General features: G+C 30.3%; 1 protein-coding gene across 1 annotated transcript in view; it reads right to left on the reverse strand.

Annotated features, from left to right (window-relative positions):
- Nucleotides 1–15,589, reverse strand: part of btv (dynein cytoplasmic heavy chain beethoven) — a 256,105-nt gene extending 240,516 nt beyond the window's left edge. Inside the window, exons 1-3 of the mRNA XM_085822605.1 lie at nt 15,276–15,589; nt 13,065–13,368; nt 7,700–7,966 (exon numbers count right to left, since the gene is read on the reverse strand). Coding sequence (XP_085678731.1) covers nt 7,700–7,966; nt 13,065–13,368; nt 15,276–15,476 — 772 coding nt within the window. The 5' untranslated portion in view covers nt 15,477–15,589. The remainder of the gene's footprint in view (nt 1–7,699; nt 7,967–13,064; nt 13,369–15,275) is intronic.
- Between the last annotated feature and the right edge of the window lie 653 nt (nt 15,590–16,242).

Consider the following 16,242-nt stretch of genomic DNA (forward strand, 5'->3'; position numbering starts at 1 on the left):
ATTTTCTTCTTTTTTTATTTTAATTATTACTGTTTTGGTTGATAGCTCAGAGGTCTGGATATTAGATCATTACAGAACGTTGGAACTTTGGTGATTCCGGATTTTGGAATTTTCTGGATTTTAGATTGTCAGCTAATTGCAGTAAGATGACATGCAGAAACTATAAAAATTAAAGACATGAATAGTTGTTTATGAAACAATGAAGCATTTATTATCTTTAGGGAATCAAACTTTACGAAACAAAAGATTAAACTATGTCACATATGTAATTGTAGCATTCTACATAAAATAACCGTAAAATGACGTTTAGCTGATTATGTTATAATTTATTTCCATTTATTGAATATATGAATAATGTTATAAAAGCTATAAATTAGCTTTTATAGGTTATTATTTATAGCTTGTATTTTATTAGCTTATTATACGGTAATAAAGAAATTTGAAGAACCATGCGACGTCCCTTGTGAATAACCTTGAAGACATCCTCAACATTGATACATGATTGGAAGTTGTTTACAATAAAATCCACACTTGGTCATCGATAAATGCGTAATTATATTACTTATATAAATCTAAATGCATATATGCATAAATGAGTAAATGTGTACATATATTGTGTAAATATATTACGTATCTAAAGTCTTCAAATATGGATGGATTAACGCCACCAAACAATCTAAGTTTCAAATGTAATATACATGAAAACTAGAAGAAGTGAAAACAAAAATTCCAGATTTACATGTTAGCATCCAATGGTAATACTAAATCACCTGAAACTAAAGTGGTTATTTTATTGCACCTGTTATTGATGAAGAGGCAGTAAAAAAGTTTAATACTTTTGATTTAAGTGAAGAACATAAGAAAGACGTTGGCAAAGTAATTGAAGCTTCTAAAAAAGCACTAGTCTTCTAAAAAGCATTTAGAAGACTAATAGCTTAGTAAATAAACCAGTTTTATAATATTATGATATAAACATGCCTGTAGTTTTATCTGTAGATGAATCTTAAGAAGGACTAGAAGCAGTCTTTCTGCAGGATAATTTGTTTACCAGTGGCATCTGCATCTAAGGCATTAACAGATAAACAGAATTATGTTTAAATTTAAAAGGAAACTTTAGTTATTGTATTTGCATATGAGAAATTTCACCAGTATATATGTGGAAGTTGTTTTACTGTTGAATGCAATTATAAACTGTTGCAATCAGTTTTCAAGAAGCCATTAAATAATTGTCCACTAAGATTGCAGCCATATCATTCTTAGTGAAATATAAACCAGGAAAAGAACTTTTTATAGCAGATACATTATCAAGATCATTAGAAGCCCATGTTGAAATGGTTGTAGAAAGTATGCCAATATCTAAAGACAAAATAGACATTTTTTCAGAAGGAAACAAATTAACAAAAAAAGATGAAAAACTAAAGGTTTTAAGCAAATTAGTTAAAACTAAATGGCGAGATACAAAATGCATAATTGCAGAACTGGCAAAACTATAATTTCAGAGTAGAATTATCTGAAGCAAATGGATTAATATATAAGAATTTCTGTTTAGAATACATAGAAGTTTAAAAAAAAGATATGTTAAGTAGAATTCATTATGTCATTCATTAGTCATTTAAGGTTCATATCACACACGCATTTGTTTCACACGAACAACTGTTTTGGACAATTTTTCTGCCTGGTTTACTACTGAAAGAAAGACGTGCGATTATTTCCTTCCTTTAAAAAAAAAATTGTAAGTTGTTCATTTTCAACCGATCAGCTACTATAAACTTCAAATGCTTTCAGCTTGTTTGTAATGGAGAACCGGTTTTCCCTGTGCTAACCCTAAAGTGATCTGTGATGATTTCCTGTTGTGACAAAGCAGAAAAATTGTTCCAAATAGTTGTTCTTTGGAAACAAATGGTTGTGTGATGAGAAATATTGTATTGATCGAGAATGTCTAAAGGAATTGAAGATTTGGTTCTGAATTGTCCAGCATGTCTGATTTTCCAAAAACAAATTATTTCCAAGAACAAATTATTTCTACAGAAATATTTAATGGTTCATAGGAAGCAGTGGAAATGGATCTCTTTTATTTTCACAGCAGAGATTATTGATTAGTTATAGACTATTTTAGCAAATGTATTTAAATTGGACATGTGATGATTGAAAGGTTCTTTAGTTTGTTGTCAACTGTGGTGTTAATCCAATAATGGGACTTCTTTCTTCTCACACATTATTTTATTTATATAAGAGGTATATATAGATTACAAAATATTTACATAAGATTAACATTAAAGTCAATTGGAGAGTACACACCTTCAGATTATCGTGTAGTCCTACTAAGACATACGGTGAGTGCACGCCTGCGATAATCGTGCAGTCACCTCCAACGCTGTCCAAACCCTAACTGACTCTTCCCTGCGGCAATCAATCGCCAGAGGGAGTTGTATGAACTTTTCCCCTCGAATACCAGGGGGAGGGAGGTATCAGACATTACAGGACATTTGGAAGATTTGAATGTAGCAGAGATAAAACAATTGACGAACCCGGTATGCATACAACAATATAAATAATGTTATGACAGATATTTATTTGCTTTATTAAGCATTTCTTTCAATGTCCATTGTTATGTTATAGTTTCTTGTTCAGTTATAAAGTTCCATTATTCAAGTCTTGTAATTCAGTCAAAAGTTCCCACTAAATCATCAGTTAAAATATTTTCATTTTCAGCAACCTCCTTGTCACTTTCATCATTATTGACAGTGCTATTTTTTTGCATATAGAACCATACCACAGATTTTGAGCAGCCTCATCTTAGCATAGCTTAATGCTTAACATCTGCTCTACAGTACTGGTGATTGACCATGAGATTGCCGACTAAAGACATAACGTTCGGCTAAATTTTCTATTATGCACTTCCAACCCTGAATTAGTTTAGTTAGTTATTATAACTACATATATTACCCTTATTTATTTATTTACTTATTTTTGTTCATAGAAAGAAATTTTTGTAAAGTTTCTTGTCATCAACGCTCTACAGCACAGTTGGCTGAAGACACTAATTGTTACCAAGATTAATGTTAGCATAAAAGGTTAGTACACAGTTTTATGTTCTATTACTAATGTTTTTATAAAAAATGCTTTAGACATCATTATGTGAATGATTTTTAAAGCTGTCATGAGTTGATAGTCCCATGGTGATGAAAGCAAAAAATAATAAAAATTTATTTTAAAGATGATGTCAAGTTATTCAGGAGGTGTAAAATCACTCATGAATAATGATTAAAGCAGAATTTTAATCTTCTCTTGACTTCTAAAGATAAATGTCCTTGTAAAGACTCTGGTGTGCAATATAAAGTGCCAATCTACTGTGAAGTACTAACTCAAATTGACTTTTATCATGCCTGTGATAAACTTGCACCCCTTTCCTCATCTGCACAGGCTCAAAATTTTTTTTGAGTACCATTGTCAGTGAATGCCTATGTGATATGTCCATTGGTCCATTGGATTTTATGAAGCCATACATATTGCACTCTTGTAAAATATTCCTGGCAATACTTGGTCAATCAGTCAATATGAATGATGACCTGTAGCAGAATATTTTGGTTTGAGATATATACCAAGCAAAGGGGGGCTATGGAGTCAACAAATTAGCGATCACATAGTTTCAGTTAATAAATGATTGTGTATTTTTCAAAATGGAAGTATTTTATTTAATTCTGAATTAAAATAAGAAAAATGTCTACTGAGCTTGTATGAAGCATTATGCATAGAAAGTAAAAGCGTACTTTTGGAATCAAATTCTTTCTTCCTTTCTGCAAAATAATTTCTAAAAAAAAGAAAAAAACTGGATATTAGATCATTCTGGATTTGAGACTTTGTATTAGATATATATGTATATATTATGTGTGTGATAACACTACTCCAGTATTGTGATAAAACTGCATTGCTATTGAAATAAGATGACTTGGTGCAATGGATTGGCATTAGAGAGGACTGCATCATAACTTGAAAGACTTTGCTGTGTAGTTAGCAAGATGACACTTGAAGAACAAACATAATGGTAAATTCCATATGCAATTTTATTTCTTGGATAATTCACATTATCAATGTGGGTGCACTATGCACCTTCCAATTTTTTTCAGCTTACATCTTAAACAATGGGCAAATTTAGGAAAGTAAACTTTGTGTAGGGAAAAGCAGCAGAAGAGACGGAAGAAAGGGAGTTGTGATGCAATTGACCTTTTTATACCAAATTCCATTTCAGATCACATGATAATTTAATGTACAGGATTTTAATTCAGATTTCACCAGTAAGTGTGCATCAGAACTACAGGGAGACGAATTTTGTATGAAATGGAAGTTAAAGGGCTATTATTAATTTGTTATTTGAGAGCTAGATTTCATATTTTACATATATATATAAAATGTTGTATGATCTTAAATTCTCTAAGTTCAAAAACAAGTTATTCTAATACTTGCGCGATAGCTTCAAAGTAAGATAATAATAATTTATTTACTAAAGAAATATATATATATGTATATATGCACACACCAATACTTAAACTGAAGTATATTGTAAAGTACAAAGTCCGAAATCCGGACATCCATTATCCGAAACGATCTAAAATCGGGACCTCAAAACCACCATTTTCCTCGTAGGCTTTACCGCATGCACATTTAATCCCCCCTCCACGCATAATAAAACATCTGGAGCGTCCCGATTCTTAATTTCACTTTGACACTAAATAAAATGCCTCGTTATTGAAGAAACAATCGTTCTAGCATAAATTTGTGCAATCAGTAATTTGGCTCCGTTGCTGCTTATCTGCTTGGCATACATGTCAAACCAAAATATTTCATATAGATAAGTAGCGTATTCGGAAACTAAGTACCGTTTCATTCTAGCGCCGTCGCAGCGCTGTGGTAGGCGTCCCGCGCATGCGCACTAGTCTTTCTTGTTCACAGACTTTCAATTGTCGCAATTTTGGTTGCTCTATGTTGTGTTTTCAGTTTGCTGTGCACATTCAAAATGTTTGAGACAATTAGTTCTCCCGCTGACTGTGAGATTCGTGCCGTGATTAAATTTTTGAACGCGACGAATGTTAAACCGGCCAAAATTTATCGTCAAGTGACAGAAGTTTACGGTGAATACGCGATAAGTGATGGAATGGTGAGAAAGTGGGTAAGAATGTTTAATGCAGGTCGAACAAATGACCACGCTGAGGCTCGGAGTGGTCGGCCTTCTGTTGTCACCGCAGACGCTTCACAATGACAACTCTTTTGGAGGCATTTCCACAAATTTCATGTACTGTTTTGTTCGAAATTGTGTCTGACCGCTTGAATTATCGCAAATTGTGTTCCCGATGGGTTCCAAAAATGCTCACTGATGTTCACAAAACAAAGCGACTTGGTAGTGACCTGACATTTCTCACGAGGTACAGTGATGAGGGAGAAAACTTTTTAAACCAAATGATGGTGACAGGTGATGAAACTTGGGTGTATCATTTCACACCAAAATCGAAACAACAATCGATGGAGTGGAGACACACTCATTCTCCGAAAAAACAAAAGTTCAAAGTGACAATATCATCACAAAAAATCATGTGCACTGTCTTCTGGGATAGGAAAGGCATTTTGCTTACTGAATTTCTTCCCAGAGGTGAAACCATTAATGCGGCACGATATTGTGAGACTAACAAAACTAATGCATGCCATTCAAAACAAATGAAGAGGAATGCTCAGTAAAGGAATTGTGTTGCTCCATGACAATGCTCGGCCCCATACTGCTGGTGTCATTCAATCGTTAATTCGACAGTTTCATTGGGAGCAGTTCGATCACCCGCCGCACAGCCCGGACTTGGCGCCGTCCGACTATCACTTGTTCCTGCACACAAAGCGCGAGCTTGGTGGCAAGTGCTTTGGATCTGACGATGACACGAAAAATGCTGTGGAGTCGTGGTTATCGAAACTGGCGGGAAGTTTCTATGACGATGGTATACAAAAACTGGTCACCCGCTATGACAAGTGTTTGATCATTGGCGGAAACTATGTTGAAAAATAGTTTAAGACATGTATTTTCATGTAAAAATAAAATTGGATTCGAAAAAATTGTTTTACTATTTTTTTCAAAACGATACTTAGTTTCCGAATACACCTCGTATATCATTGATCTGACACCCACCTGGCGAATCATTATTTATTATACTTTCCTTTCATCACCGCATGTTTATCAACACATGACAACTAGAGTAATGACTCAAGTAGCGATACCTGAACAATTTGTTACTCATGTAGCGATGCCTAAACAATTTTTTTACTCATATAGCGATACCTAAAAAATAGTTTCACTCATGTAGCGATGCCTAAACAACTGTTAATAAATGAATAATAAAGGAGTATGGTAACCTTTTATGTTGACATTACGCTTGGCGATGATTACAGATTTGAGTTAAATGTGCTAAAAAATGTTGACGAGGAAAAAATTAACAAACATTTCTTTCCATATGATAAAACTAGATTTTGATGATGATACTCATACATACAAAGATTACATTTAGAGCTATTTGAATTAAGAATAACTGATTTGTTTATTCACATAAACACAGCGCCAGGGCTCGTATGATCGTACCGGATCGAGAATTTAGGATCCACAGCGGTAAGATATCCAGCGTCGGTCCTCAACGAGACTTAAGTATATGTGGGAATTTATTTATTCAGAACTCTGATAAGCCTTAAACATGTGCAAAAAATAGACATAAGTATAATAAATAACTAAACTAATACAATTCAGGCTTAATTGTCTCAGTGCTCGATAGAAGCAAGATAAAATTTAACGGAACAACTTGTCGTTAGTCACCAAGCTCATGATGCATAGCCAAATATGTATAGTGAACGATAGCTAAATTTGATGATGATAGTCGCGAATGAAGATGGTATAAAAGAAGCTTTTCATTGTGATAACAATGCTTTTCAATCATCAATCAGTTAATGAATGATGAAATCCGTAGTATGGTTCTAGATCCAGAAAATACTGCTACTGATAGTGAAGAAAGTGACAGAGAAGTTACTGAAAACGGAAAAATTTTGATTGATAAGTTAGTCGGAATTCTTGACACAGCAGTTACAGTCAACAATGTAACTGAACAAGAGATTGTGTCTGCATACAAAATTAAAGCGAAAGTATTAGAACAAAAAAAAAAAAAAAAAAAAAAGCAACTTAAACAACTTACATTGAAAGAAATGTTTATTAAGGTAAACAAATAAATAGTAAGCTTTTTTTTTTTTTTTTTTTCCGTAAATTTTGATACCCTTTAGATCATAAGTACTTCATTATTTCATAAATCATGATTTCATATTTTTAATTTTATAATTTCTACATGCCATCTTATTAGTTTTAAATTTATGATCTAATAGCCGGAAAAATGTCAAATCCGGAATCGCCGAATTCCCAACGAATCCAGATTTCGGACATTGTACTGTATTAATATTTTACAATAAATAGGAGAAAATATAATCTGTAAGATTCTAATGTAAAATGTGTTTGTATGTGGTTCTAATGTAAAAAATATATATTAAAATAAGATTATTATAATTTAGTTCACTAACACACATATACATTTAAACCCTATACTTGCGAAACATAAATTATACAGTGAACTAAATTTTTTATTTCAAATTATTTAATTAACAAAATGAAATTCAATAATAAGCATACCAATGATATCCATTAAGTTTGCCATTCTATCTGTTGGAAATCCTGGAGAATGTTCATCCTGCCTCCAAAGGTCATCTAATATGTTAAGTGATACTTCCAAGGAATCTTTAAATTCACTGAAGGATTTCCGTTCAAGAGCTCCAAATGACGTTTGAAAAGGTGTCATCAAGTTACTAAAAAATTTAGCTCTGTTTTGTTGCTGATGGGTAGGCAAATTATTCTCCATCTCTTTCCAATAGTTGTATTCATCCAATGGTGAAAAAATAACTAAATTAATCAAGAAAGATATAAGAAACTACAAGATGATTTAAAAAATTCAAATTATTTAATAAAAATATATTTAGATAGTTAAGCTACTATGATAACATGTTTAAGAATCTACTATGATAGCATGTTGAAGAATCTCGCAAGATAAAATCAAACTAAATGGAGTAATCTACTAGCAATGTGAAAAAGATATAATATGTATTAACAACTAATGTAACAATCCTATGCATGTCTTCTCCTTGAATTAAAACTAAAACTGCCTTCTGCTTTGATAGTAACCAATTAAAAAACAATAAAGATTAATTTTTCTTTTTATATTTAAGTATTCAAAATTTGTTCGACTCATTAACTAAATCTGTGTTACATGACAAAATAATTTTTTCTTAGTTTCATTTTCAGTCAGCCAAGTAAAATAATTCTTTGATAATAATAACTAGAATTTTGTATAATATATAGTAGATTATGCTCAAATGTTAGTTATGATTTACATACAGAAGACCAAAACTCCACCAGCACCTGAAATCTGTACAACTTAGATATAAATAATGAAATTCACAGTTAAAAAAAGATTGCAAAATAGAAAAATAAAGATAAAAACTTTCATTTCCTAGTCTATTTTGAAAAATTTATTCCTATCTTCATTTTATATTGAAATAAAATAATGCTGAAATTTCTGAATCAGATTCAGTAATGACAAGTTTATAATACTTTTCTTTATTAAAGAAAAAAAATGAAAAATAGACTAGTGTTTCAAGAAAACAATATTGTGGATTATGTGATAAATTTGGATGACTTTAAGACTACTTTCAAAAGACTAATGATGAAATCATCAGCAGTATTTTATAACCCACATAAGAAGATCCTGTTCGTGATGATGACACAGGAAAACTAAAGGGTACTGTTTTATGCTAGATTTTTTTTCATTTTTATTTATTTATTTATTTTATTTTAGAAGAAAATATCTGAAATTTTTAAAACAACAAATGTATGTATCTGATCAGGAAGTGATGATTGTATATAATCTGCAAAATGGAAAAATTCAAAACTAAATTATCCTAAAAATTTAAGGTAAACTACTGTAAAATATATTTAAAAATGTTTTAAAAAAATCATGTTTGTATGCTGTTTTTTTACATTCATTTTATTCTGCTCCATAAAATTATCAAACAGAAATTAATAGTTTTTACGTGCTTTCTTTACTTTGATTTTATTTATTTTGATTTTCTAAGGCTAACAAATGTTCTTTCATGACTTAAAATCACAAACATTCCAAAAATGAAAAATTTCTAATCCTACTTTTTATGCATTTGTCTTCTACTATATTAATTAGATAAAAAAAAATCTGAGAACTCATCATGGAGATTATTATATTTGAAAGAGTAATTTAAAGATGTTTTCCCCCAAATACTATATATTATTGTCACAGTACATTTTAGCATGAAGGGGCATCACATAAACTATAAAATAAAAAAGGAAAGAGCAAATATATTCCATTCAGGAACAGTAATAAAGCAATATTTCTTACTTTATTATTGTTCAAATGTGAACATATATCCATGCACTTCTTATTGTACAATAATATATGTTTTTCTTAATGCAATATTAGACGTTACTTCAAATTACAACATTTGATAAGACATTTGTTTTACATCTTTAGGATGTTATTGGGTACCCCTATGCTACCAGATATCATTACCCCCCCCCATAAGGAAAACGGTTTCCATTTAGAAAAGCTGAAAGTATATTTCATCATATAATTTTATGACAAAAAACTAATTTCACAAATAAAAGTTAGAAATTTCAGTAATCAGTCATGAAAAGATGTATAGTGAAATATCTATTAATGAATACATGAAGCTGTGATATATTCTCTCAAATATGATTGATTATAAAAGCATATCTTATCACATCATAAACACTGTTGAAAAAGCATCTGTCCATGGTTTAGAAAAGCCTAATTTTAAGTTACAAATAGAGCCAATGGACTTAAATGAAAGCTGACTTCATAAAAGGTTTAAACAACCTTTTGCTGCTACCAGTTGTACTTAGTTGGCATATAACCTGTTTTAAACAAAAGAGGAGATATAATAAATAATAGATTTATTCAATTACATTATGGTTAATGCAGCAAATGTCAGTATTAAATTATAAACCTCATTATCAAATAAGTATTATCCAGAACAGATTAATAACTCCAGCTAATCTCACTTTGTAAAACTTGACACTTTATGTCACTTTTGTGTCTCTTGTCCACAAAGAGAAGATCATGAATTCAAAACAGAAACTCAGAGTGTTACATAATAAACTATGATATTATATGTTATATTTATTCTTGACTCATAATATTTCTAATGAAGTATAAAATTTTATACATTAATTTTTTTAATGATTATTTTACCTTTAAACAAGGGGAATAAATTTATGAAAATGATATTTTCAAATCAGATGTTCCAGTATTTGATCATCAAAAGTACAGTATTATATCTACATTAATTTCATAAAATGTTTGATGATGCGAGTAAAATAGGTTGCTTTGATCATTTCTTTTCCTGCCAAATTAGAAATATGGAAGCTACTGAATTTTTAATTTTCTGAAGTCATTATCATTGAATTATGAAAATTGAAACTTAAGTTTAAATTTTAGTAGCTTCATAATTCATTAAAATCTAAAGGGTATTAAATTAATTATTGGAATAATTTTCATTTATGTATTCTTGATTATCTGTATTCATTTTCATATTTAAAAATAACATTTTAGTGGCACTATCTATGAAATAAATATCTAAACAAAAATGGCAGATCTCATATTATATCATACCTTTTATTCTTGTGCACAGAGCACTGTGCAAGAGTAAAAATTAATCTTTACTGTTGTGCATATTTTTTAATTTGTCCACACACACATATACGTATATATTGTACAGCAGACAACTATTCCAGTGTCATCTTATGGGCAAAGGCATATTTGCTATCACGCTACCCTTGAAAGTATCCTATATTGAATATCACATTTTTGATGTAACAGGATTATATTATCACTTATTGATTATGCAATTTTATTTACAAAGGAAAAGGCAATTTTTATACATTACTTTTAAAGTAATACAGAATACTTATTCTGCATTCAAAATATCATATTAGCTATGAATAAGCACAGAAAAAATTTCTGAATAATCTTATATAATTTTGTTAAATGATTAATTCAGCCTAAAGACACATTAAACTTGCTATTGTTAGCTTGTAATTTCCTTTTAATTAAAAATCTGGAAACAAAATAGAATAATAATTAATTTGCTTTAGAAGGCTTCTTTTTCATAAGGCTATCCCAAACATGTTATCTTCTACATTGCTAAAACAACTAATTAAAATCAATATAAATATTCTTTATAAGACTTTTATAAATACAACTTTTAGAAAGTGTACACACATTTTTGGTTCTTAATTTTTTGAAGTCCCTGCTCCTAAGAATCTAGTGAGGTCTCACATCAGATCCATAACATTTTTATATAGTTGGGGCCTTTTTCATATTGTCTTGGTATTAAGATGCCAGAGCTTTTTTTGGAAGTTGGCCAGTGTTCAAAATGGCACTTTATGCATATTAGTTTCTAACTTAAATAATAATAATAATTTTTAGAGGTACTAGCACTGCTATACAAATAGGATTTTAACTTGCTCTTCTGATTAACAAACCACCCAAAAATTCTACTTGCAGAATAGTGCTCATACCTTTATGAATATTGCCTTTTTTAAAATTTATAACAAAAGTAATAAAACTGTAAATTTTCCTTACAGATCTTTTATTTCATTTGTGAGGCAAGTAAATTCTAAACTAGGTTAAAAAGATTATTAAAATTTTCCTTAAATTTTCATATTTTCTTTACATTGGTCATGCTAAATACTCAGCATTTTAATACATATAAACTAAACAATCACGAAAGATCTAATTTTCAGTTCGAATGCATTTTATACCCTATCATTATTATAAATTTATTATTTAAATGCATTCCTATCATTATTATAAAATATTCTTCATAGGCTATAAAAGTTGCATAAATATTGTAAAGCATAATCCATTAACTCCTTTTTATCTTCAATTTTTTTTAGCACTTGAACATATCTTATTTACTGCAATTTATAAAAATTATCAAACATAAAAAAGAAAATCTAAAAAATATTTCATTTAGAGAAAAATAATAGTGAATTCATTTAATCATTTTATGCTACCAACCAATTACACCCAAAAATTATATTTTCAGAAATTACTTATTTAAAATCCAGCAATAAAAAATCGATTTCTTCCTCTGAGATTCAGATCAAACAAATTCGTATGTCCAAGTAATTCTACAACTACTTGAATTTATAAATCACTTACAAAAAATCACATTGATAATGATAATTTTTATTCAAAGGGGAAATTTGCCCAGAAGGACTATTAATTTCATTTTGGCATTTGGTGTTGGTTCACTATAAATGTTGGTTCACTTTTTAAATTGTTGCCACCAAATATTAGAGCCTTGTATTATATTTAAAGAAATTAAATAATGAAAATCTGCATAAATGCATGTATGTTTCTCATATTGGGATAAAACAACAGTACATAGAGTCATCAAATTTTGAATAACACGCGTTTTCACCCGAATATGGGTATCTGGAAGCTCAAATTTGGATTTTGTTTTATTATCTATTTCATATTTTGTAAAACTTAAATGAATTTTTGATTTACAAACTCAACAGTTTCAAAGCGAGTAATTGCAACACTGTATTGGGGAAAAAAAAAAAAAAAAAAAAAAAACCTTTTCATCTCCAGTGTGCGAGACTGTGTATCGGAAATTCTAAAGATATGCTCATTTAAAAACTATTTTGTGATTTTGCTGTTGAATTGAAATTTATGGTTTATGTGCGAAGAGCATGATATTTAATAAACAAAGGTAACACACAAAATGTTAAAAAAAATGCCCCCTTGGGCATAATATAAAATCTGAAAGCTTTCAGATTTTTTTAAAAATAATTTACTAAATTTTTCATAATAAAAGTTACATTGCTTAATAAAGGAATTTTGCAGTATCCAAATATTTAAAGTTTTAACAATAAAGCTTACTTGAAAGAGCATCAGGATTTGGGGCTTTATCAATTGATGCATCACTAGATCTGAGAGAAGCAGCCAATCCTGATTCCAGATGGCCTAATAAACGCTGTAACTTTGGATCTACTTGTTTACTCCATCTTTCATCTTCTAATAAAAGAGGGGCAAACACCTTTCTTACAGTATGGTAAAAAGAACTTATTGGAGAATCAACCATAGAAGAAATGAATAAATTAGAAAGAAGATTATCTGGTGTAACAATTTCTGGACTTCTTTTGAAAAAAACCAGAATCCTGTCTTGTGAGCCTTTTGGTTCTACCTAAAAAAAATATAGAGCTTTTAACAATTTTTTTAGAGGCATGTTTAGAGGAGAATGAAGGCATGTAAATTTATAAAAATTAAGACAATTCAATATATATATACAGGGTGCATCAGAAAAATGTATACACACTTTGTACTGTCAGAGAAAATTTATTTTGTGAACTACAAGATTAAATTTCTGGGAAAAGTAAGGCTATAGTCCAGTATGAAAAATAAGTGTTCTTTCTTTTTAAACTGAACATTCTAAATGGTGTTTAAAGTAATTGTTCAAAATGGTGGCCTTCGGCATCCATACATTTCTGAGCATGAGTCAAGACTGATGCTGTACTTTGCACCAAAGTGCCCAATAGGATTTCATACCAAAGTGTGTCAAGGTTACGTGCTTTACAACAGTACACCATCTTTTACTATGACCCCTAATAAAAATTAAGCTTTGTAAGGTCTGGAGAGTGTACAGGAAACTCGATTGGTTCCCTGCATCATATCCATTGACCTGGATGCTCACACATCCAGATATGATCTAATAACCACTATCATGGGGATGTGTGATCATACCAAGATTGATCCAGGTATGCTCGCACATCTCTGTGATAGTGAGGAGGAGTATCATCTTATTGGTAATGAAACTTAGAATTATCGTACATTGCAAAATGGCAGGAAAAATGGAATCAGTTAGGTATTTTTCTCCAATTACAGTACCTTCAAAACAGAAAGGCCCACACACTTTGCGATGAGGTTCAAGTGGTGTGTGCAGAAATCCCATTGAACACTAGTGTGCAGAGTATAGATTCAGTCTTGACTCGTACTCAGAAATGTAGAAGTCCACCATTTTAAGCATTTACTTTAAACACCATTTGTAACACTCAGTTTCACAAGAAAGAACATTTGGCTTTCAAACTGGACTATAGCTTTAATTTTCCCCAAAACTTAACCTTGGAGAAATAAATTTTCTACGACAGTTCAAAATACATATACATTTTTCTGACACACCCTGTTTCTATAGAAAGAGAGATAAGAAATAAAAAATTTAGACTAGGTTAAAAAGATTTATAAAATATTATCCAACATAAAATCCAAAAAGACATGAAAGAAATAAAATACAAAACCTTTAAAATCTAAAATTCCCTACAAATATGTAAAAAATCAACCAATAGTTACCACACCAGAAGAATTATAGATATGGGAAAAATACAGGAATAATATTGTTTTAAAATTAAAAAAATATATATATATTCATTAAAAATATGTATAAAACTTTAGTCATGAAAATTAAAATAGAAGGACCTTTACAAAAAGCTTTCAACTCACTTTGTAATTAATAGCTGTGATTCATTAAACTAATAAAGAAACACTGATTCTAATGAAACAGAATACTATCTAACATTTAATATTTTATTTTTGCTAATCTTTGGAATATGGTAACAGGTAGTTTGGCGATATTTTGGTAAGATGATACAGGTTACTAGCTAGGACTTTAGCAGTGTACATGGATAAAGTCAAGAGTGTGCACAATGCCATTTTTGTGCAATTCTAGGATGTTTTTTTAAGTGAAAATAGGTCGACGTATACATGGATACCGTGTATGTGCAATTCTTAAAAACGCGGCAAGCAGTTTGCGATTCTGCACTTTCTCCCAATTTTGCACCTAATCTTTCGCCAAAAAATCGCCAAGTTACCATAATCCAAAGATTAACCAAAATATTTTTAATGAATTATACAAGAAATGTAAAAACCAAACCAGTGTTTATTTGAATACATAAATTCATAATTAATTCCTCGTTTACTGCTGAAAATAAACAAAGTGAACAGAATGATGAATTTTTCATTTATTACCCCAAATATATAAATTTGCATTCCCTAAGATATCAAATATTAGTAGAAAACAAATAACTACATTATTTCTACCTTGCTGCATAAAACAATCTCTTTTTTTTCACCAGATCCATCAATATAAGCACTCAAAACAAAGCAGTTTTTGTTATCAAGAAAGGTATCCAATGCAGCGGCGTGAAGTAAACGAGAAATATTGGAATCTGATAGATCACTCGCAAAAAAATCGCGCACATTTGCTAAAATGAAATCTTTACGACTATCTCCACTTTTCATTTTTAACAAAGTAGTTTTAAACTGATTTCATATTAGAAACTACTGTGAATTAAAGGTAATTGATTACCCTAACATTGTTCTCACATACAATTTGGAAAGTTTGTATCAGTTAAATTTCCATGGCAACCAATCTGGCTCCGCCTTTTTGATATGGTTGCCAACAATTGTATCTCAATAATCCCAATGGCTGGTACTAGCCGTTAAAAGTGTAGTTTCCAGCCTGACCAAAACGGTAATACGTTGTTCTTTGTTAGTTGAGACATTTTTTGTATAGCTGTGCATTTCGACCAATCATAGAGAAATGCTTGTTTACATTTTCGTTTATGTACTGTTTACAAGCAGACTACCTTTCATTCTGTTTGTACTCTCCCTTGACTAGATGACGTTTCAGAGGCTAGAATCGCCAACATAAACTAAGTCTATAGTCTATAATTAGTATTACTATATCTATGATCGCCAATGGCACTTTTGGTATTTGTCATGAAATTACGAAAAATAATTTGTGCTTACCGCTGAAAGCATAGTTATAGCTTTTATTAAAAAAAAAAAAAAAAAAAAAACTTTCTTTTTCACAGGGTTGCAATAAAATGTCGAGAAAACTCATTGTCCTTTTCGAAACATACCTGTTGTTATTTTACTTTCAATCATGCGAAGTTCCTCATAGATTGTTTATTAAATACATTTAATTTATTGATTGAAAGGATAATTTTTAAAAGATGTAATAGTTGTAATTAACAACGTTTTGCATATTTTGAAATTACTAACG

Source organism: Stegodyphus dumicola, chromosome 8, assembly GCF_044657685.1.
Source record: "Stegodyphus dumicola isolate Sdum_Otavi_A_Nest chromosome 8, ASM4465768v1".
Taxonomy (NCBI): domain Eukaryota; kingdom Metazoa; phylum Arthropoda; class Arachnida; order Araneae; family Eresidae; genus Stegodyphus; species Stegodyphus dumicola.